Source organism: Aquarana catesbeiana, linkage group LG08, assembly GCF_042186555.1.
Source record: "Aquarana catesbeiana isolate 2022-GZ linkage group LG08, ASM4218655v1, whole genome shotgun sequence".
Classification (NCBI taxonomy): domain Eukaryota; kingdom Metazoa; phylum Chordata; class Amphibia; order Anura; family Ranidae; genus Aquarana; species Aquarana catesbeiana.
In genome coordinates, this window is record NC_133331.1 from 13,533,942 (window position 1) to 13,558,717 (window position 24,776).

Sequence of the window (24,776 nt, forward strand, 5' to 3'; positions counted from 1 at the left end):
AAAATCAGCGTTCCGTATTGTAAAATAAAAATTTGAACCTGTGACCCGTGTAACTTTTGTTCTATATGTTTTTATTCTGAGTCATCGTTTGAAAAGAGCAATCAAGAAAAACAAATGCTTTTCCGGCACGTTCAATCGGAACCCTTCCCTCGCTGAGCGCCCAGGCAGGAAATCTCTTCCTATAATGACATTTCCTTTTATAATCCAGGTGTGTGACTTTCGAGCCCATTAAGCTTCATTTACCTCCACAATGTCCATTTTCATTCATCGAGAAGCCCTGGCCGCACTGTTCAGGAAAAGATAAAATGAAGTAAAAACAAAATTACAATCATCTTTAGTCAGACCGAAAAAAGATCAAAAAGCAATTTCCTTCCTCTATTTAGTTAGCATGGTGATTAACTGTACAAAAAAAGAGTCATCTACAATGACCTGCCAGTGTAATACTGGAGCACACCGGCATATTCCGATGAGTAACTCTACAGCAAAATCACACCAGTGTGCACCAAGGGTATTTGTTAATATATTGTCAAAAGTATTGGGACGCCTGCCTTTACACGCACATGAACTTTAATGGCATCCCAGTCTTAGTCCGTAGGGTTCAATATCGAGTTGGCCCACCCTTTGCAGCTATAACAGCTTCAACTCTTCTGGGAAGGCCGCCCCCAAGGTTTAGGAGTGTGTCTATGGGAATGTTTGACCATTCTTCCAGAAGAGCATTTGTGAGGTCAGGCACTGATGTTGAGATGAGAAGGCCTGGCTCACAGTCTCCACTCCAATTCAACCCAAAGGTGTTCTATCGGGTTGAGGTCAGAACTCTGTGCACTCAAGTACCTGGCCACCTAGTTGTAGAAGAGAAAAGTAAAACAAGGCCAAACTTAGAGAGAAATCCATGGATCCCTATCAATCAACCAGGATAATTATTCCTGGCAAGTAAATTTGTGAGGAGCCCCCTGCATTAACTACAGGGTGCTACACCTACTACTACAGTGCCTTGAAAAAGTCAAGTTCCTCCACCTCAAACTCGCTCATCCATGTATTTGTGGACCTTGCTTTGTGTACTGGTGCGCAGTCATGTTGGAACATGGAAGGGGCCATCTCCAAAAGGTGGTCAGCTGGAAGTTGGGAGCATGAACTTCTCCAAAATGTCGCCTTAAGAGTTCCCTTCACTGGAACTAAGGGGCCAAGCCCAACCCCTGAAAAACAACCCCACGCCATAATCACCCCTCCATCAAATGAATTGTACCAGTGCACAAAGCAAGGTCCATAAACACGTGGATGAGCGAGTTTTGGGGTGGAGGAACTTGACTGGCCCTGACTCCAACCTAATAGAACGCCTTTGGGATGAATTAGAGCAGAGACTGCGAGCCAGGTCTTCTCATCCACATCAGTGCCTGACCTCACAAATGCTCTTCTGGAAGAATGGTCAAACATTCCCATAGACACACTCCTAAACCTTGTGGATGGCCTTCCCAGAAGAGTTGAAGCCGTTATAGCTGCAAAGGGTGGGCCGACTCAATATTGAACCCTACGGACGAAGACTGGGATGCCATTAAAGTTCATGTGCGTGTAAAGGGAGGCGTCCCAATACTTTTGGTAGTATAGTGCAGAAATTCTCAACTCCAGTCCTCAAGGCGCCCCAACAGGTCATGTTTGCAGGCTTTCCATTATTTTGCACAGGTGATTTGATCAGTTTCACTGCCTTAGTAATTACCACAGTTGTTTCATCTGAGGGAAATCCTGAAAAAATGACCTGTTGGGGCGCCTTGAGGACTGGAGTTGAGAAACACTGGTATAGTGTATATCTTAAAGTGACAAACGCTGATCATAGTCACATCTGGCAATGAGTACAGATTCCTCGGTAGACATCGTTATGCAGCAATCACATGGTAATTTTTCCCATCCCAGAATACATTGGGGGGGGGGATTTACCACCTCGATAAGCGTTGGCTTGGTGGCGCTGTCTTCTTCCGCAGGGTAGGCAATCTCTATTACGGTATTGATTTCCCCTTCAGCGATGCCCCGAGTGAGAATCTTGCCGTCAGGCCAGGTCACCTCCAAGCTGCTGGCTTCATCTTTTCCTAGAAGAAAAAAAAGGAAATGAGATCAAGATGTTGCTGGATGTGCGGGCCGATTACCGCCGCCGGACAGAACCTGACTCCGAGAGTCGCGCGGTTATTGCCTGGAGCTTTACTAACGTTATAAAACAGGCCATTCCCCGTTTATGGCTTCTTAAAAACCATCATGTTGGGGGGGGGGGGGGGTGTTTATTTCCACGCCGAATGGGAGAGAATCTGTGCACAATTATTTTCCAATAGGTTCTAATATTGTGTTATTCTGTGAGTTTTTATGGGTCTGCAATGGGAACATAAATTGAGTTCTCGGGTTTCCTACAGTTTTATCGCTCTGGTAGTCTCCGTTCTGAGCCAATAAGGAGAGAGGGAACTTCACATAATTACAATCAAAATATTCAGCCATGCAAGGAATTCATAGCTTGTATTTATCTCTGCTGGTAATGATAATCTTCATAATGCACATAAAGATGGGAATAATATTTTACACACAAAACATATAATCATCCTCGGCTAGTAATGTCAGGAAGAACACATCCCTGATAACATGGGAATCACGTGCCGCCGGTGTATTCACTCCACATCTTTATCTCTATGGGATCTCCAAGGAAATACCTCTAATGTGTGAGGTTCTTCAAACAAGGTTATGACTTGTACATGGACTCTAAAGAATAGGCGGCCCTCCGGCTTTGGCGGAACTACAAGTCCCATCATGCCTTTGCCTTTGGGGGTAATGGTTGTAACTGTCAGCCTTGCAATGCCTCATGGGACTTGTAGTTCTGCAACAGCTGGAGGGCCACAGGTTGAGCATCCATGCACTAAAGGTTCCCATCGACCAGTGGTCTACAAAATGTGGCCCAAGGGCTGGAAGCAGCCCTTTCATTGCCTTTATACATCCCTTAGGGCACTATTCCTTCCACTGACACCAACAACGGGGCATTGTTATTCTTACAGACACCAACAATGGGACACTATCCTTACCGCTGAGACCAAGGGTGGGGCACTATTTATCCCACTTAAACTTACAATGGAGCTCTATTCCTCCAATTGACACCAACGATGGGGCACTATTCCTCCCACTGACACCAATAATGGAGCACTATTCCTCCTACAACTGAAAAGGGAATTGGGACTTTAAAATGAAGCACTTGGGTAGTGGAGGTAGAATAAACCAATCTGAAATGCAATATAAAATGTTTATTGATTGTACAGAATGACAGCCAATAAAAAAGGAGTATTCATTTCATATGCAGTAGACCATTCATTGTATAAATGTATAGGAAATGTACAAATAGCATAGACATAATAAAATTATATACACATAGCAGCACATGATCTCATATAAATAAGAAAAGTAGTAAAGCATAATATTATTAGCAACAATATGTCTGATAGCGACACATGCACCCACATAGTAAATATGCATTTATTGAGTAAGAAAAAGTGTATTAATTTTACGATGTATTAGAGGGAACAGATGGTGCAGATGACTGTGGTTCCATATAAAATAGCTGAAGCATCAAAAAACAAAGCTCGACGCGTTTCGTGGGTATTCCCCACTCATCAGGAGCTGATGCAAATGAGTTTCCTATGGGATGTATATATAAAAAAGTATAATGAACCACATAGTCCATATACAAAGGTAAAGATAATAATAAATAAACATAAAATATGTATAGTTGTTTTTGCTGGACACACTCACCAACTCAGGCAGCAAGTGCAAATGTGCAGAGATGGGCGCACGGTAGGCCACGGATATAGACCCTCCACGGGAGCCGAGGCGGCATACATATAGATGCGACATCGGACAGGATAAAGGAATAGAATGAGGCAAAGTATGTTCACGAAAGAGAGTGTATTGTCATGGGAACAAGCAGATCTGGGAACAAATGGTAGTATTATGTTAGATATATAGGGTATGTGGTAACTGTTTTATTCATTAAATATTAAATAATGAGCCCAGTGAGTTCCGAAGTTAGTGATAGTAAGGGTAGATAGGTGTGTAGGAGAATCTATGCCTTCAAAATAGGCGATAAAGGGGTGAACATAAAGGTAAACCAAATAAGTGGGATTGTGATAATAACCAGTGCATGGAAAATTCCAGGTGTAAGGTAGTGAGCGGGTATAAGAAAGACAAGTTCACCAAGAGAGTAAATGCATAGACCAAGGAAAAAGAAACAATATGTGAGGAGAAAGAAACAAAAGGGGGAGAAGGAAACCTACCCGTATGAGGCATCAAGAGGCACTAGCAGCCGAACGCCATGGTGAGGCTGGTGTGCAGAGACCCCAAAGAGAGACTGGTCGTGTGAACAGCCAGCTCTAAGTGGGGAGTATAAGTATGCCGCCAACCCCACGTGGGTGGAGTAGAGGAGTACCCGCCGCATCTGAACTGAGTTAACACTCAGCTGTCAGCGCGAGAGGCTCCTCCCTGGAGACACCGAGAATGGAAAACACTGAACGTCAGCGCAGTGACGCCGGGAAGTGATGTCACGCGTATGGCGTCGGGTACGTGGCGCCGATGCGCAGAGGGGCGTCCGCCCGATCCCCCGATCACGTGATAGATGGGGAGAAGGGGAGGACCCACTGGCGCATCGTGGCTCCCGCAGAGAGAAAAACCCATAGCCGCCCAAGCGCCCAATCAACGCACACAGAGCATGATTGTTTGCCGGGTGGAGGGTGTGTCTGGGGCATATATTGGAGAAAAAGCCAAATGGGGCATGAAGTCAGTGACCAAGATGCTGTCAGTCAAAAAGTAGAAAAAATAATAGATAAATTGATAGACTAAATAATATATTAACATGTCCATGGCTACAAGATGTATGTATATAATACATACTCCTCTACTCCACCCACGTGGGGTTGGCGGCATACTTATACTCCCCACTTAGAGCTGGCTGTTCACACGACCAGTCTCTCTTTGGGGTCTCTGCACACCAGCCTCACCATGGCGTTTGGCTGCTAGTGCCTCTTCATGCCTCATACGGGTAGGTTTCCTTCTCCCCCTTTTGTTTCTTTCTCCTCACATATCGTTTCTTTTTCCTTGGTCTATGCATTTACTCTCTTGGTGAACTTGTCTTTCTTATACCCGCTCACTACCTTACACCTGGAATTTTCCATGCACTGGTTATTATCACAATCCCACTTATTTGGTTTACCTTTATGTTCACTCCTATATCGCCTATTTTGAAGGCATAGATTCTCCTACACACCTATCTACCCTTACTATCACTAACTTCGGAACTCACTGGGCTCATTATTTAATATTTAATGAATAAAACAGTTACCACATACCCTATATATCTAACATAATACTACCATTTGTTCCCAGATCTGCTTGTTCCCATGACAATACACTCTCTTTCGTGAACATACTTTGCCTCATTCTATTCCTTTATCCTGTCCGATGTCGCATCTATATGTATGCCGCCTCGGCTCCCGTGGAGGGTCTATATCCGTGGCCTACCATGCGCCCATCTCTGCACATTTGCACTTGCTGCCTGAGTTGGTGAGTGTGTCTGGCAAAAACAACTATACATATTTTATGTTTATTTATTATTATCTTTACCTTTGTATATGGACTATGTGGTTCATTATACTTTTTTATATATACATCCCATAGGAAACTCATTTGCATCAGCTCCTGATGAGTGGGGAATACCCACGAAACGCGTCGAGCTTTGTTTTTTGATGCTTCAGCTATTTTATATGGAACCACAGTCATCTGCACCATCTGTTCCCTCTAATACATCGTAAAATTAATACACTTTTTCTTACTCAATAAATGCATATTTACTATGTGGGTGCATGTGTCGCTATCAGACATATTGTTGCTAATAATATTATGCTTTACTACTTTTCTTATTTATATGAGATCATGTGCTGCTATGTGTATATAATTTTATTATGTCTATGCTATTTGTACATTTCCTATACATTTATACAATGAATGGTCTACTGCATATGAAATGAATACTCCTTTTTTATTGTCTGTCATTCTGTACAATCAATAAACATTTTATATTGCATTTCAAATTGGTTTATTCTACCTCCACTACCCAAGTGCTTCATTTTAAAGTCCCAATTCCCTTTTCAATTGTACCGAATACTGGGATGGAGGCACTTAATTGTACCTCATATAAAGTCCCAATTTCCCCATTATATTTTATACTATTCCTCCAACTGATACCAATGATGGGGCACTATTCCTCCTACTGACACCAATGATGGGGCACTATTCCTCCAACTGATACCAATGATGGGGCACTATTCCTCCCACTGATACCAATGATGGGGCACTATTCCTTCCACTGTCTCCAGCAATGAAGCACTATTCCCCCAACTGACATCAATGATGGGGCACTATTCCTCCCACTGACATCAGCGATGTGGCACCATTCCTCCTACTGACACCAATTATGGGGCACTATTCGTCCAACTGACATCAACGATGGGGCATTATTCCTCCCAATGACACCAATGATAGGGGCACTATTCCTGCAACTGATATCAATGATGGGGCACTATTCCTCCCAATGACACCAAGGATGGGGCACCTTTCTTCCAACTGATATCAATGATAGGACACTATTCCTTCTGCTGACACCAATGGTAGGGCACTATTCCTCCAACTGATTTCAATAATGGGGCACTATTCCTCCCAATGACACCAATGATGGGGCACCTTTCTTCCAACTGTTATCAACGGTAAGCCACTATTCCTCCCACTGACACCAATGAGGGGGCACTATTCCTCCCACTGACACCAACAATAGGGCACTATTCCTTCCACTCCCTCTAACAATAGGGCATTGTTACTGTATTCTCACTGACACCAACAATGGAACACTATTCCTCCCAATGAAACCAACAATGGGGCAATATTTCTCCCACTGACACCAATAGGGCACTATTCCCCCTCCCCCCCCCCCCCCCCCCCTTAGTACCAAAGATGAAGTTGTGATTATTCCCACTAATGTAAAGTCATTTTCTACTTCCGCTGGCCACACTCCGGCCCCCCTAAAGTTTGAAGGACAGTAAACTTGGTCCTTTGTTTAGAAAGTTGGGAGACCTCTGCCATAAACTACAGAGAGCAGAGGGATGAGCAGGCTTGCTCTAAACATGGGCAAATTCGTGGAAAAAAGAGGGTAGCTGTCAGACATTCCCTGCGTGGCTTATCTAGAGGAAAGGGGGGTGACCAGGCAAGGTCCAAAGAGCCGTGTAATGACCGGGGTGGGACTCTAAAGTGGGGGTTGGCAACCCGTCAATCGTGATATAGGTAGATTGCCAGCGGGTGACGGGTAGATGTCATGACCCTTGTTTATCAAGCCCAGAACCTGGAGAGGAGGTGCGGAGGGGGTGGCATTTATTGGAACCGATGGGCTGTATTTTCCTCCCTGCAGCAGCTGAATGCCGGCAATGCCTGCTTCTCCTCTTTTCCCTCCTGTCATTATTCAGCTGCTGCAAGGAGGAAAATACAGCCCATCGGTTGCATAAAATGCCACCCTTCTGCCCCTCCTCTCCAGGTTCCTCTTCCTTACGTTGCCCGGTGTCTTGCCGAGAAATTTCCCCCGGCGGATAAGGACCCCCCTGTACTGCAGGCGCAGCGCTTGTGCGGTACGAACGACTAGGAGCCGCAGAAAATAGCCGAAGATGAAATACTTCAATCAGCTGTACACGGTGCCTGCGCCCTGGGTCCAGGTTGAAGCCCCACCATCCAAGTGGACCCAGAGGGAGAATAAAAAAGAGCCGAGCGAAGCGAGGCCGTGCCCGAAGTGTGGCGAGCGAAGCGAGCCCGCGAAGGGCCCTCTTACAGGCACCGTGTACAGCTGATTTCTATTCTATTCGGCTTCGGCTATTTCCGCCGGCATCTACTGCTCAAGCGCTGCGCCTGCGCAGTAGAGGGGGATCCTTAGCCACCGAGGGGAACTTTCTCGGCAGAATACCGGCTCCCAGTGTGCTCCCTTGGCCCCCAACCCAGCAGCATTGCCGGGCTCCACTCCTCACTTCTACCGCCAACGGCTGAGGGGGATGTTTCAGGATGGAGAGTGGGGAAGGGGCCGGTAAATGTGTCATTTACTTGCCCCTTCCTTTTCTGAATGAACACAGAGTGTCAATCGGTCACTGTGTCCAGTCATCACTGAAGCATAATAAAAAATATTAAAAAAGTAAAATAACACAAATAGAAAGCGACTGACACCCTTCACTGCTCTACTGACACCGTCTTCTGCCCTACTGACACCGTCCTCTGCTCTACTGACACCATCCACTGCTCTACTGACACCGTCCACTGCCCTACTGACACCGTCCACTGCCCTACTGACACCGTCCACTGCCCTACTGACACCTTCCACTGCCCTACTGACACCGTCCACTGCCCTACTGACACCGTATACTGCTCTACTGACACCGTCCACTGCCCTACTGACACCGTCCACTGCCCTACTGACACCTTCCACTGCTCTACTGACACCGTCCACTGCTCTACTGACACCGTCCACTGCTCTACTGACACCGTCCACTGCTCTACTGACACCGTCCACTGCTCTACTGACACCATCCACTGCTCTACTGACACAGTCTTCTGCCCTACTGACACAGTCTTCTGCCCTACTGACACCGTCCACTGCTCTACTGACACCGTCCACTGCCCTACTGACACCGTCCACTGCCCTACTGACACCGTCCACTGCCCTACTGACACCGTCCACTGCCCTACTGACACCGTCCACTGCTCTACTGACACCATCCACTGCTCTACTGACACTGTCTTCTGCCCTACTGACACAGTCTTCTGCCCTACTGACACTGTCCACTGCTCTACTGACACCATCCACTGCCCTACTGACACCGTCCACTGCTCTACTGACACCGTCCACTGCCCTACTGACACCGTCCACTGCCCTACTGACACCGTCCACTGCCCTACTGACACCGTCCACTGCTCTATTGACACCATCCACTGCTCTACTGACACAGTCTTCTGCCCTACTGACACAGTCTTCTGCCCTACTGACACCGTCCACTGCCCTACTGACACCGTCCACTGCTCTACTGACACCGTCCACTGCTCTACTTACACCGTCCACTGCCCTACTGACACCGTCCACTGCTCTACTTACACCGTCCACTGCTCTACTTACACCGTCCACTGCTCTACTTACACCGTCCACTGCTCTACTGACACTGTCCACTGCTCTACTGACACTGTCTTCTGCCCTACTAAAAAAGTCCTCTGTCCTACTGACACTGTCCACTGCTCTACTGACACCGTGTTCTACCCTACTAAAAAAGTCCACTGCTCTACTGACACCATCCGCTGTCCTACTGACACCGTCCCCCAGCCTAGTGACAAAGTCCACTGCCCTTCTGCTTGTAATAGCAATTGAACAGCTAGTTAGCCACTCCAATCGCCATTACAAGAGAGCCGACCGTTTGCTCTAAAAGACTTCAACCACTTGAAGTCCAATGACACACCAGGTAGAGTTAGAGAAACTTCTTATGCCGCGTACACACGAGCGGACTTTACAGCAGACTTTGCTCGGCGGACTTTTCAACGGACTTTATGACGGACTTTCTGAATGAACGGACTTGCCTACACACAATCCACCAAAGTTCGTCAAATTCGTACGTGATGACGTACGACCGGACTAAAACAAGGAAGTTCATAGCCAGTAGCCAATAGCTGCCCTAGCGTGGCTTTTTGTCCATCGAACTAGCATACAGATGAGCGGACTTTTCGACCGTTCTCGATTTCGACGGATTAATTTAAAACATGTTTCAAATCTAAGTCCGTCCAACTTTTGAGAAAACAAAGTCCGCTGGAGCCCACACACGATCGAATTGTCCGACCAAATCCTGTCCGCCGGGCAAAGTCTGCCGTAAAGTCCGCTCGTGTGTACGCGGCATTACTTATAAAATTGATGACCCGGTTCCAACACTGAACAGATCTAAGGTAGGTTTGCCACCTCATCCCTTTAAAAACAAACACATATTAGTTACACGGGTTCTGTGGCTGATTAAGGTTGTAAATAAACTCACTTGGTGCCTTATCTGCAGTAATTTAGCCTCAGAACCTGTGTAATTCCTATGTGTTCGGGTTTAAAGGGATGAGGTGGCAACCCTAATGTAAGGCGCAAGGGGAGCTATGCACAGTAAAGCTGATGAACGCCTACATCCGTAAGCAGTAGGGTTAATTCTTGGCTTACCACACATTCAGCTTATGGAGATAATCAGCTCAGGAATGAAGAGGGAAAAGCTTTCAAGGAAACCTGTCTCAGAACCTCACATCTGAACAGGTCAAACTGACGTACAAGTTTTATGTGGGGTCATGGAACAGCAGGGAAGCTAATCTGCACAAAGCGTGAGAACCAGTGACATAGCAAAAGGCGTCTCTACTGCACGGCAAAGCCAAGCACTACCCTGCACCAATTCACGCAAAGCCCAGCCTACTGACTCAATGTGTCAAACTTCAAGGTGATTCCTCTAGAATGTTCCTGGTTCTAGGACCTGTCTAACATAAGGCTCTATTCACACTTGTACAAAGTCACACGACTTTGGAGTGCAAGTATGGATGGGTGCGATTTGGATGTGACTTGTTGCAAAGTTGGACCCACTGTTGCATGTAAAACATTGAGGTATGACTTTCATGCAACTTTTAAAGATTAACATTGAAGTCTTTGGCCTTCAAGTTGCATGAAAGTACGACCAAAGTAGTGCATAAACTACTCTGAAGTTGCTGCGACTTGGTCCTACATATATGTCCCACATATATGACGCAACTATGGAAAGGTGTGACTTGGATGTGACTTGTTGTCCCTCTGCAAAGTCGGACCCACTGTTGCCTGTACAACATTCAGGTAGGACTTTCATACAACTTTTGAGGGATAACATTGAAGTCTATGGCCCTAAAGTTGCATAAAAATGTCGGACAAAAGTAGTGCATGAACTACTTTGAAGTTGCTGCAGGTTTAGGTCGAACATATTGTATATGAATGGTTATCACTGGAAGACATGGGGTACGACTTGTTGAAAGTAGCATGACAAGTCGCACGCGTGTGAATGGGGTGTAGTACCCATTTTCTTTTTTTGCTTTCTCCTTACATCAGGGTCCCCAGAGAGCCCCCCCTTACATCAGGGTCCCCAGAGAGCCTCCTCCTTACATTAGAGTCCCCAGAGAGCCTTCCCCTTTCATCAGGGTACCCAGAGGGCCCCCCCACTTACATCAGGCTTTCCAGAGAGCCCCCCTTGCATTAGGGTCCCCAGAGAGCCTCCCCCTTAAATCTGGGTCCCTAGAGAGCCTCTGCCTTAAAATCAGGGTCCCCAGAGAGCCTCTCCCTTGCATCAGGGTCCCCAGAGAGCCCCCCACTTACATAATGATCCCCAGAGAGCCTCTCCTCCCCTTGGGGACCCCTGCAGAGACTCGGTGCTATTGGCCCAAGATTCGGGGCTATAGCCCCAAAAGCCACCCCCTAGTGAGGCACCTGTCTGCAGGTATCACTAAATGGTGGACCGGGGTCTGAATCAGGACCTGAGTGACAGTCCCATCTGTGCCGCCGTGGTCCCACCACTTAGGAGCCTGGTCTCCCGCTCTCTTTTGCCTGTAGATCCCACCGTTGTCTACTTCACCCAGCTGCCACACTATCATCCTAGCAGCAAGGCAGAGGACGGGAGAGGCGGAAGGTCCGGACAGAGTGCAGGAGCTGCAAGAGGGTAATTGGTGGCTAACATGCTGGGCGTTCCTAGGAACCAATCGCCAGCTTGTAAACAAAAAGAGTTGGGCAGCTTCCGTCCTTTATCCAGACCAGCCCTGTGTAAGGTAGGACCATAGGACTGAAAGGGAAGAGGGGGGTTGAATGGCGGAGTGAGGACAGTGCTCTGAACTGGGGGTGAATGGAGGGTGAGAACAGTGCTCTGAACGGGGGGGGTGAGGAAATTGCTTTGAATTAGGGGTGAATGGGGGGGGCAGAACAATGGTCTGAAGGTGGGGGTGAGCACAGTGTTCTGTACTGGCAGTTAATGAGGGGTGAGAACAGTGCTCTTAAAGGGGGTTAGGACAGTGCTCTGAAGGAGGGAGTGAGGACAGTGCTCTGAATTGGGGGTAAATGGGGGGGGGGGGTCAGAACAGTGCTCTAAAGGGGGGGGTTAAGGACAGTGCCCTGACCTGGGGGTGAAGGGGGGTGAGAACCAGGGCTTTTTTTCAGCAGGCACGCAGGGGAATGCAGTTCCGGCACCTTCACCACTGACAGCAAGTGGTGCTGGGGTGTGCTGCAGGGTCTATTGATACTCACTGCTAGGGGATCTATTCTAGCCGGAGGGGTCAGTTTTTGGTGGGAGAGATCTACTGTTGAGGGAGGGGTCTATTGTTGCTGGCTGCCGAAGAATCTATTGATGCTGGCTGTGGGGAGATCTGCTGTTGCTGCTGGGAGTCTATTGTTGCTGGGGGGGTATTTTTTATGGTGGGGTGGTCTATTGTTGCTAACGGGGGCTCTATTGTTACTGGCTGCAGGGGTTCTATTTTACTGCTTTTCTTGTTATAATTACCAAATTTCTTACGGATTACTTAGCACCACAAATTGATACTTAGTTATTGTATTGTCTAAAAGGGCAGTACTGGGAGGTGGGCAGGGGTGGAACCAAGGAATGATGATCGGAGGTGGGTAGGGGGTGGAGAAAAGGGGTGGCTCAGAAAGGGGGAGTTCCTGCACCTATTCTGAGAAAAATGCCCTGGTGAGAACAGTGCTCTTAAGGGGGGTTAGGACTTAGGACAGATCACTTTTATGAGAAAGAGAATTGTCGGCTGGGAAAAAAAAATATCGGGGGCTTGGGTTAATATTTTCAGCCATAACTCAGGTAAGCCACTTGCAAACTGCAATATATATCCAGTGCCTTAAAAAGTATTCATACCCCTAGAAATTTTCCCCATTTTGTCATGTTACAACCAAAAACGTAAATTTATTTTATTGGGATTTTATGTGATAGACCAACACAAAGTGGCACAAAATTGTGAAGTGGAAGGAAAATGATAAATGGTATTTATTTATTTTTTACAAATAAATATGTGAAAAGTGTGGCGTGTATTTGTATTCAGCCCCCTTCATGCTAGCCATACACTATACGAAAAATCAGCCGAACCCATTTTCGAAAAATGAACGTTCGGCCGTGAGCGCAAACGATGGTGCCATCACGTAATGACCGATAAATCGTTCAGTGGACATAAATAAATACATTTTTTTGTTCGTTTTTTTACGTATACCTAGTGCAGACAGTTCGGACGGGAAACACATTAACCTTTCAATTTATCGTTCGTTCGGCAGAAAATTTCCAAACTTGTCCTTCGTTTTTTCGGCTCAAAAACGTCCAAATGATTATCAATTTTATGCCCATTAACTGGCCGAAAAACGAACGAACGGTCTAAGTAACCGAATTTCGGACGATTTTTCGTATAGTGTATGGCCAGCATTACTCTGATACCCCTAACTAAAATCTAGTGGAACCAATTTCCTTCAGAAGTCACCTAATTAGTAAATAGAGTCCACCTGTGTGTAATTTCATCTCAGTATAAATACAGCTGTTCTGTGAAGCCCTCAGATGTTTGTTAGAGAACCTTAGTGAGCAAACAGCATCATGAAGGCAAAAGAACACACCAGACAGGTCAGGGATAAAGCTGTGGAGAATTTTAAAGCAGGGTTAGGTTATAAAAAAAATATCCCAAGCTTTGTACATCTCATGGAGCTCTATTCAATCCATCATCAGAAAATGGAAAGAGTATGGCACAACCGCAAACCTACCAAGACATGGCCGTCCACCTAAACTGACCGGCCGGGCAAGGAGAGCATTCATCAGAGAAGGGCCAAGAGGTCCATGGTAACTCTGGAGGAGCTGCAGAGATCCACAGCTCAGGTGGGAGAATCTGTCCACAGGACAACTATTAGTCGTGTTCTCCACAAATCTGCCCTTTATGGAAGAGTGGCAAGAAGAAAGCCATACGGGCTATACGGGGGAAAGCTCGTTTGGCTGTACTATTCCTGTGGATCACAGGAGTGCAGTTTGTTTTGTACTCCTTTGACCAGTTTTCAGCAGACAGCGGGCTAAAGCTGTGGGATCCACCCACATGCCTGGACCGGCACCCAGCTCAGCCTCTCAGCGAGCCACTGAGAACCTGAGCCAGCCACTCCGGCCTCCTCCACAGCCCAGAGCTCCAGTGAGTGCGGGGGAGGGGCAGAGCAGAGAGCCTGTGGCTGACAGTCACCGGCTCTCTGTTCACGGAGGACCGAGAACCAAGTGATCGGCAGTGTTTGATCGCTCAGTTTTCACCCATAGAGCCGGCAGAGGACAGATACTGCATCCACCTTGGTAAGCACGATTAAAAATAAAAATAAAATCCCATACTTTTCTTTTAAGCTGATAACATACAAACAATTCAAATCTCTCCTGTCTTTATTGAACACACCCATTAAACATTTACAGCGATGGTGGAAAAAGCAAGTGAATCCTTGCCGTTAATAACTGGTCGAACCCCCTTTGGCAGCAGTGACTTCAAGCAAGCGCTTTCGGTGGCTTTGGCTCAGACTGGCACAACGTTCAGGAGGAATTTTTGACCGCTTCTCTGCTTCAGCTCAGACACATTTGTAGGATGTCTGGTGAGAACGGCTCTCTGGAGGCCATTCCACGGCATCTCTATGGGGTTAAGCTCTGGGCTCTGACTGGGTAACTCCTAATTTTCTTTTTCTGAAGCCAGTCTGTGGTGGGTTTACTTCGATGCTTGGGGTCATTGGTGTCATTGTCCTGCTGCATCCCCCCCAACTTCTACTAAGCTTCATCTGGAGGACAGCCACCCTGACATTGTCCTGTAAAGTATTTTGGTAAACTTGGAAATTCATTATCCCTCAATGATGGCAAGTGGTCCAGGTCCTGAGGCAGTGAAGCAAATCCAAATCCTTATGTTCCCTCCACCATACTTCACGGTTGGGGTGAGGTTTTGATGTTGGTAAGCTGTGCCTTTTTATGCCACATACATGGTGCTGAGTATTCTTCCCGAACAATTCAACTTTTGTTCCATCAGTCCACAATACATTTTTCCAGTAGCATTTGCGGTTTGCCAAGGAGTTTGTTTGTAAAACTTCAGGCGTGCAGCAATGTATTTTTTGGAGAGCATCAGCCTTCTCCATGGTGTTCTGCAATGGAAACCCTGTCTGTTCAAAGACTTACCTATGGTAGACTCATGAACATGGATGTTTGCCAGTTCCAGCGATGTCTTCAGGCCTTTAACTGTTACTCGTGGGTTCTTCTTTAACTCATTGAGAATTCTGTTTTGTATGTTGGGAGTCATCTTGGCTGGTTGCCCACTTCAAGGAAGAGTAGCTACAGTACTAAACTGTCTCCATTTATAGACAATTTGTCTAACTGTCTACTGATGGATGTCCAAACACTTTGAGCTTGCTTTGTATCCCTTTCCAGCCACATTTAGATCATTTAAAGTGGAATTCCAGGATAAACCTAACTAGTCCTAAAACTCCACCCTCCTAACACCTAAGAATGATCTATATGCTTACCTATTTTCAGGCTGCTCCAGTCTGGTAAAGTGACCCCTGTGTCAGTTATTGGTGGTTGCAGGGGAGAGGAGGTGGGCCCTAGGAGCCTATGGGAGATGTCACCGCTCCCAGGAATTCCTAGTCATTGTCAAGCATTCTCTCCTCACACTATATTAGCCAATGGCGGCTGCAGGAAAGAGGAGGGAGCGCCTACAACAGATGAGCCACAGGAGCCTATAGGTGATGTCACCACTCCCAGGAATTCCCAGCCATTGTCAAACGCTCTCTCTCCCATGTGTCAGCCAGTGGTGGCCGCAGGCAGGAGGGAGCCCTGTCAAATTATGGGCTCTAGGAACCTATGGGTGACGTCACTGCTCCAAGGCTTTATCAGCCATTGTCGATAGCGCCCTTCTCTCCCCTGCAGCTGCCACTGGCTGACAAAGGGGAGAACATGTGACCGGACCATAGTGTGCTGAAAATAGGTAAGTATATAGATCTTTTTTACACAGGTTATTCAGCACAGGCATTAAGAGGAGGAGGGGCAGTTTTTGGACTAGTTAGGTATAGCCTGGAATTCTGCTTTAACTCCTAGGGTTCATTTACACTTACTTTGACTTTAATTCCTATTGAAGCACCTACCTTTTTAACTTTTTTGATGCTTTGGTGGTGCTTGAGTAGTAACCCCCAGCTCTGCTGATCCCCTGCTCAGTAGTAACCCCCCATCTCTTGTGATCCCCCACTCAGTAGTAACCTCCAGCTCTGCTGATCCCCTGCTCAATAGTAATCCCCAGCTCTGCTGATCTCCAACTCAGTAGTAATCTCCAGCTCTGCTGATCTCCCACTCAATAGTAATCCCCGGCTCGGCTGATCCCCCACTCAGTAGTAATCCCCAGCTCTGTTGATCCCCCACTCAGTAGTAATCCCCAACTCTACTGATCCCCCACTCAGTAGTAATCCCCAGCTCTACTGATCCCCCACTCAGTAGTAATCCCCAGCTCTACTGATCCCCCACTCAGTAGTAATCCCCAGCTCAACTGATCCCCCACTCAGTAGTAATCCCCAGCTCTACTGATCCCCCACTCAGCAGTAATCCCCAGCTCTGCTGATCCCCCACTCAGTAGTAATCCCCAGCTCTACTGATCCCCCACTCAGTAGTAATCCCCAGCTCTGCTGATTCCCCACTCAGTAGTAATCCCCAGCTCTGCTGATCTCCCACTAAGTAGTAATCCCCAGCTCTGCTGATCCTTCACTCAGTAGTAATCTCCAGCTCTGCTGATCCCCCACTCAGTAGTAATCCCCAGCTCTGCTGATCCTTCACTCAGTAGTAATCTCCAGCTCTGCTGATTCCCCACTCAGCAGTAATCTCCAGCTCTACTGATCCCCCACTCAGTAGTAATCTCCAGCTCTACTGATCCCCCACTCAGTAGTAACCCCCAGCTCTACTGATCCCCCACTCAGTAGTAACCCCCAGCTCTATTGATCCCCCACTCAGTAGTAACCCCCAGCTCTACTGATCCCCCACTCAGTAGTAATCCCCAGCTCTGTTGATCGTTCTCTCTCTCTGGTCCCCACTCACCTCCTGCTATATCGCTCGCATGCTGTGCAACACATGTGAAATTGCTAGTTTCTCCTGCTCTGGTCCCCCAGCTGTGCTGATTCTTTGCTGCTCAATCGCTATTCAGTTCAGTCTCTCTCTGGTCCCCGCTCACCTCAATGGATTGAAAGAGGGAGGGTTACCAATTTTGTGAATTTTTACTGCTAGAACCCTCACTAAAGAGATTTGGCCTCAATTTATATTCTGGTGACACCAGCATGAAGCGCAAGGAGAATGGAGTCACCAGGACAGGAAGACACCAACAGCCATAAAACCTTGACGGGGGTCCACTTTGTTAAAAAAACAGTTAGCTCCCAAGTCCAATACGATTTTATGTACAATATTTGCAAAGGTTTCCAATCTTGTATAATTATCCAATTCTCTGTCAATTGGTCTTTTGTCTTCAACTGTATATTTCTAGAAGATTTATTTGCTCCTCTGTAGGTGCGGAGATCAGAATACGCGGACGTTTTCTTTAAACCCGCTCACTCTATACTTCTATTGTTCTTGACCTTCTACTGTGCGGATATTTTTATCCAGGTTGAATAAGGTTTCTGTTCTGATGTTTCAAAGCTGTGGAATAATTGCTGGCTGGCTGTGATCGGGACTCCTCTGTGGGTGTCACTAAATGTTTTGTTCTTGTTCTCGGTTGGCATTGTGTGAAGTTTTTTTTTTTTTGTAAATGAATGCAATGTACAGCATTGTGCACACCACACCTGACTTGTTTCACTTCTCACCCCATTGAATCCTATAGAGCTGGAATGAGAACGTTTCCTTGGTTGCTGCTCTTGTCTCTGTGGCTGCCCTTGTCTCTGTGGCTGCCCTTGTCTCTGTGGCTGCCCTTGTCTCTGTGGCTGCCCTTGTCTCTGTGGCTGCCCTTGTCTCTGTGGCTGCCCTTGTCTCTGTGGCTGCCCTTGTTTCTGTGGCTGCCCTTGTTTCTGTGGCTGCCCTTGTCTCTGTGGCTGCCCTTGTCTCTGTGGCTGCCCTTGTCTCTGTGGCTGCCCTTGTTTGGTGTCAGGCTTTTGTTGAACTTGTGTTATTTTGAGCTTTGGCATAATATTACTCCACCCTCCGGTACAGCATAACCGGCTCATTATGTGTTGGGTTGTGTAACAAGAAAAGGAATCGGAGCGTGATTGTTATAATTTATAATTATCAGACAGATGCAGAACAAGTCTGCACAGCTCTTCTAATGAGTTTGCTCTATAGAGCGGCACATGACGGGTTAGGGGGAAAGTGTTAGCTCACATGATATAATATTAGTATAGAAGTAACAACATCAACTCAGCATCAGTTTTATGTCTTATTCCACCTGGTATATTTCCAGCTTCCTTTACCTAGGATAGGAGTAGACAACCTTGGAGAGGTGGAGATCTACCTGAACATCATGAATAAGATCAAAGATCACTGGGGTTCGGCACCACTTTTTCTTTTTTAAGAAACAAACTACCAAGGCCTAACTATATAGTAAGGCAGTAAGGAAAACTTCGAAAAATGTAATAAAACAAATGTCACAAAAAAAATATAAACTTAGTCTACCTGACAGTTTCAGTAGGGTAGAGGTTGTGTCAGTAGAGCAGAGGACGGTGTCAGTAGGGCAGAGGACGGTGTCAGTAGGGCAGAGGACGGTGTCAGTAGGGCAGAGGACGGTGTCAGTAGGGCAGAGGACGGTGTCAGTAGAGCAGAGGACAGTGTTAGTAGAGCAGTGGACGGTGTCAGTAGAGCAGTGGACGGTGTCAGTAAGGCAGTGGACGGTGTCAGTAGAGCAGAGGACGGTGTCAGTAGAGCAGTGGACGGCGTCAGTAGGGCAGTGGACGGCGTCAGAAGGGCAGTGCAGTGGATGGTGCCAGTAGAGCGGTGGGCGGTGTCAGTGGAGCGGTGGACGGTGTCAGTAGGGCAGAGGACCGTGTCAGTGGAGCGGTGGACGGTGTCAGTAGGGCAGTGGACAGTGTCAGTAGGGCAGAGGACGGTGTCAGTAGAGCGGTGGACGGTGTCAGTAGGGCAGTTATTTATTTGTATTTATTTTTAATAATTTTTTACAATTATATATTTTTATGATATTATTATTATTATATTATTTTTTTATTTTACTATATTTTTGGAGCTCTGTTGAGGGGCTTTGGTGAAATTTACGATGTCTCACTTACGTCACTTTGGGAGTCTTAGGACTCCCGGCCAATCAGGTCTCAGGACCCACTTCCTGTTCGGCCAGGAGGAGATGCAATGGCTCCAGCTCTTCCCTTGGCAAGGTGGAGCGAGGAGCAGCGGGCGGAGGGGCAGCAACAGCTGCTTCGAGGACCCCTACCTCGGATTCAGCATCACCTCATCATTGGAAGGTAAGGCCACGGATCATCACCTTCCCATCCAACCCGGGGGGGGTTGTTTTTAGCCCTCCCCCACTAAAACATTGAGCACCAGTTGCCACTGCCCAGATCCCTCCATAAAGAGTACCTGTCACTGCCTATTACTGTCATGAGGGATGTTTACATTTTTTGTGACAGCAATAAAAGTGATCAGAATTTTTTTTTTAAAGGGACAGTGTAAAAATAATATGAAATAAAGAAAGTTAATAATAAAAAAAAAAAAAAACCTTTAAAGCGCCCCATGCCTCCGAGCTCGCGCGCCAAATTAAATGCATACGTAAGTCACACCCGCAAATGTAAACAGTGTTCAAACCACATGTGAGGTTTCGCTGGGTTCGTCAGAATAAGAGCAATAATCCTAGCAAAGGAACTCCTCTGTAACTCTAAACTGGTAACCGTTAAAATTTTTGAAAGCGTCACCTATGGAGATTTTTAAGTACCGTAGTTTGTCGCCATTCTGCGAGTGCATGCAATTTAAAAGCGTGACATGTTGGGTATCTATTTACTCGGCATAACAACATCTTTCACAATATACAAAACAATTGGGCTAACTTTACTGTTTCGTTTTTTTAAGAGTCAGTGAAGTGTATTTTTCCCCAAAAAATTGCGTTTGAAAGACCGCTGCGCAAATACCGTGTACAATAAAATATTGCAACGATTCTCTCTCCTAAAAAAATATATAAACATTACATACAATATATTTTTTTGGCAGGGACTCTTGAGAATAAAATGGCGGTTGTTGCAATATTTTATTTTACACGGTATTTGTGCAATTTCAAACGCAATTTTTTGGGGAAAAAAAATATACTTCACTGAACTTAAAAAAAACAAAACTGTAAAGTTAGCCCTTTTTTTTTGTATGTTGTGAAAGATGATGTTACGAGTAAATGGATACCTAACATGTTACGCTTTAAAATTGCGCACCCTTGTGGAATGGCGACAGACTACGGTACTTGAAAATTTCTATAGGCGATGCGTTAAAAATGTTCTAGCAAAAAATACTGATTTTTAACTTGTAAACAACATAAGAAATAGGCTTGGTCTTGAAGTGGTTAAGCTAATGAGCTGACAAAGCCAACTTCAATATCTCTGGAACGCAGGCAAGGATCTACTGTAAAAAAAAAAAAAACTTTCTGTATCTTTGTAATGTGTATTGTCTATCTAGAAGCTGTCGTTTTTTTCCGTCTAGTTTGATCAATAACCACCCACACAGTCTGTAGACTGAACCTCAGATTTCTGGGGCTTCCTAAGAATAGGCACACTATTAAAGCTCAGTCAGGTGACTGTAAATGTTGGTTATCAGAGCTTAGCAGGGGGGGGGAGGAGATATAGGCCACATCCTCCCATCTTTGAGATACGGCCTTTGTTTCCTCCATGACATTTTCCATGATAGGACCATGGCTTCGTGTCATGGCAGATAAATTCCTAACGCAGGCAGCCCCTTGTGAAATCCCTTTGCTTCCCTGACTCCCAATTACCAAGAATTCATCCCTTGCTAATGAAACAAGCAGAAAGGAAGGAGATGAAAGACGGGGAGCAGAGCAGGCTCAAACGCTGCCAAGACCATCAAAGCTTATTTCTTGTTTTAATTCCTAAAATAACAAACCTTTTAGCTTAGCCAGACTCTTTAACTCGTTGGTGACGCCACCGATGACTACACGGCAGCTCTCTCATCTCATTGCTAGTCAGCGCATTGAACTGTAAGTTGAAATGTTTAACACGCTCCTTAAGCCGGCTCTCACTGCGGGCGCAGATTAACTCCTTACAACGCCGTCATCGTTACAGGGCTCCATTATAGGTCAGGCGTTAATTATTGAAGCATCAGTTTTATGTGGTTTTGATTACAGAGGAATCCGGTTCTGGAGGAATAGGGAAGGGATTGACCCCCTCTACTGGTTCCTGGACCCTAAAGATATCGTCAACGTACCCGTGATAGGCTAAACTTCTATCAGTTAAACTATCATTGTCATTAGTTTAAGTGAATGAAAGGAAGCGCCTTTCATTCACTTAATGTGGCCCCCCTGTCTTTTCCAACACCCCCCACCCCTCCCCCCCTCTCCCTTACTTCCTTTCTTTCAGCCCATCCCCAACACACCTTTTCACCAACCCCCTTTTCCTTTCCCTGCCCCCACTTTCTCTTTTTCTTCCCTTCCCTGGTCTCTCTCCCTCTACCCCTTCTTTCCTTCCCCCCTCTTCCCCCACCCTCTATCACATCCCCTCCTATATTCAGTGTCCCCCCCCCCTTTTCCTCCCCCCCCCCTTTCTCTTTTCCCTTCCTTTCTACTTGTGTGTTTTTGGACCTATTTATATCAGTTATATTATATAACATCAATACTTTTTTTTTCAGTTACAGCATCCCTTTAGTGCCCCCCGTGTTTGCCGCGTGGGGGATTATCCATTTTTGGGTGCCTCAAATTGTGCCGCATGTGCCGTTCCCATTGGTAAGGGTCGGTTCACACATGGGCAACACGACTTTAGCGCGACTTTGCACGGCGGCTTCGACGCGACCTCGACGCGACTTCGACGCAACTCCGACGCGACTTCGGCAAATTACGAGGCGACTTGAAGTCGCCTCCATGACAGGCGACTTCGCCTGTGGCCAATCAGCTCTCTGGGAGGGAGGGGGGGAGGGAGGGGTTTTCCCTGCAAAGTCGCTTGACTTTACAGAGAGATCCGACTTGGAGGCGACTTCCATTGATTTCTATGGTACAGGTCGCCTACCAAGTCGGATCAAAGTAATACAGGGAGTACGCTCTGAAGTCGGAGCGACTTCAGTAGTGTCTATTAAGACACTAGCGTTAACTCCCATCAAAACTATTTCTGGGGCGACTTGGGGCGACTTGAGGGCGTACAAGTCGGATCCCAAGTCGCCCCAGTGTGAACCGAGCCTCAGTCAGGCCTGACTGTAACAAATTTACTCCAAGCATCAATGTATCTATTTTATAAAAGTATAACCTTCCCTTTTCCCCCTTTTTTTTTCCCCCCTCCTTTTACTATTTTGTGATAAATTTAAATGTAATGCCCCGTACACACGATCGCACATTCCGACAACAAAATCCATGGATTTTTTCCGACGGATATTGGCTCAAACTTGTCTTGCATACACATGGCCACACAAATTTTGTCGGAAATTCCGAGCGCCAAGAACGCGGTGACGTACAACACGTACGACGAGCCGAGAAAAATGAAGTTCAATAGCCAGCGCGGCTCCTTCTGCTTGATTCCGAGCATGCGTGGAACTTTGTGCGTCGGAATTGTGCACACGCGATCGGAATTTACGACAACGGATTTTGTTGTCGGAAAATTTGAGATCCAGATCTCAAATTTTGTTTGTCGGAAATTCCGACGGAAAATGTCAGATGGAGCCTACACACGATCGGAATTTCCGACAACAAGCTCCCATCGAACATTTCCTGTCGGAAAATCCGACCGTGTGTACGTGACATAAGACTTTATTTCTTTATAGATGTATAAGGTCAACTCCTCCTGAAGAAGCGAAAAAATTTGCGAAACATGTAGGGGGTCACGTTTTGGACCTACATCTCCGGAGGCTCCACTATTTTGTGGGGTTCCCACTGTTTAGTCTGGATCATCTTGCTATTGTATGCAACCAATTTTTATATAGTGCTTGTATTAATGTGTATCAAGTTTGTTTTCCACAATAAAATATATATATTTTTAATATCTGATTGTCCATTCCCTGGGTACCGAGATAGTCCATCAACATTCCCTTTGTCATGGGGAGTTTTTTGGAGTAGCTCCTGACACCCCACCATACCTTTATCAATTTAAGTGAATGAGGATACATCATTGTGTCGGATGGAGGATTCCCTGTAGGAATATACGAGGGCTGTACCGAAGTTAATGCAAAAAGTGGGCATAACCGTTTTATAAATCCCCTTCACGTCTACGGGTAAAACAAATATGAGTGCCTAAGCACAATTTTGCAACTTTGACATGTGTTGGTAAAACTGTACATATCATCACAACTACTTTGTGCATCCAGGTTGATTATACTGCCTTATTTACAGGACAAATTGGGCTTTTACTTGGTGGTAAATGGTAATGGACATCTCCTGATTTTTCTTTTTTTTATTATCAAAGAGAAACTGTCGCAAAATAGTAAAAAAAAAAATATATATATATTTTAAATGTAACTGTATATTTCTTGCTACTACCATAACCTACCACCAAACAACAACCCAAAATAAATTCTCTTGCTCCCGATGATCGCAGCGAGTTGTTGTATGTACCCGTAGTACAGCCCAGAAACAATAGTGCGCATTTTTAATTTGTTTTTTTTTTTTATCCTACCTAAAACACACCGACACTAATGACCCGTACACATGGTCGCACGTTCCGACAACAAAATCGTTCGGATTTTTTCCGACGGATGTTGGCTGAAACTTGTCTTGCATACACAGGGTCGCACAAATTCCGAACGTCAAGAACGCGGTGACGTACAACACGTACGACGAGCCGAGAAAAAAAATGAATTTCAATAGCCAGTGCTGCTCTTCTGCTTGATTTCCGAGCATGCGTGGCATTTTGTGTGTCGGAATTGTCTACACGCGATCGGAATTTACGCGATCGGATTTTGTTGTTGGAAAATTTTATAGCCTGCTCTCAAACTTTGTGTGTCAGAAATTCCGATGGAAACTGTCCGATGGAGCCTACACACGGAATTTCCGACAACAAGCTCCGATCGCACATTTTCCGTCGGAAAGTCCAACCGTGTGTACGGGGCATAAGAGTGATTTTAATTTATAAAAAAAATGTAAAATCCTGTCCGAAAAATACTGACCCTGACCTTTGATCCTGACCTTGACCAAAACACTAACCCTGCCACTGGCCTAGATTACATACACTTTTTTTTTTTAATTCTGCATTTACAGAGAAAAACACGGGGGTGGGCTTCACAGTGTGACTGATCACTGTGTTAGCCAATCAGAGGCTATCACAGGGATCAGGTGACCCGAAATCCGGAGTTCTGGGACCCGATCATTAGTACGGGGGCCAGGGGCTCTCCGTGAGACCCCAGTCTCCGTGTGGCGCGCTCCCGGCACAAAAGAAGTTACGCAAATATGCGACCCCATGGAGAAAAGCCCAGTCCAGTGAGGCCGCATACTTGTGTTAGGTCGGCATAAAGGGGTTAAGTGAATGATGATACATCCTTCTTGTGTCCACTAGAGGATTCCCTGAAGAAAAATACGAGGGCTGT

At 46.2% G+C, this 24,776-nt stretch overlaps 1 protein-coding gene across 4 annotated transcripts in view; it reads right to left on the minus strand.

Annotated features, from left to right (window-relative positions):
• Window positions 1–24,776, minus strand: part of CRTAC1 (cartilage acidic protein 1) — a 951,030-nt gene that overhangs the window by 48,272 nt on the left and 877,982 nt on the right. For all 4 annotated transcript variants that reach the window (XR_012235617.1, XM_073595539.1, XM_073595541.1 and 1 more), the window contains exons 12-13: window positions 1,933–2,078; window positions 244–286 (exon numbers count right to left, since the gene is read on the minus strand). Coding sequence is in view for 3 of the 4 variants with exons in the window: in XM_073595539.1 (XP_073451640.1) it covers window positions 244–286; window positions 1,933–2,078 (189 nt within the window). In the remaining variant the exon portion in view is untranslated. The remainder of the gene's footprint in view (window positions 1–243; window positions 287–1,932; window positions 2,079–24,776) is intronic.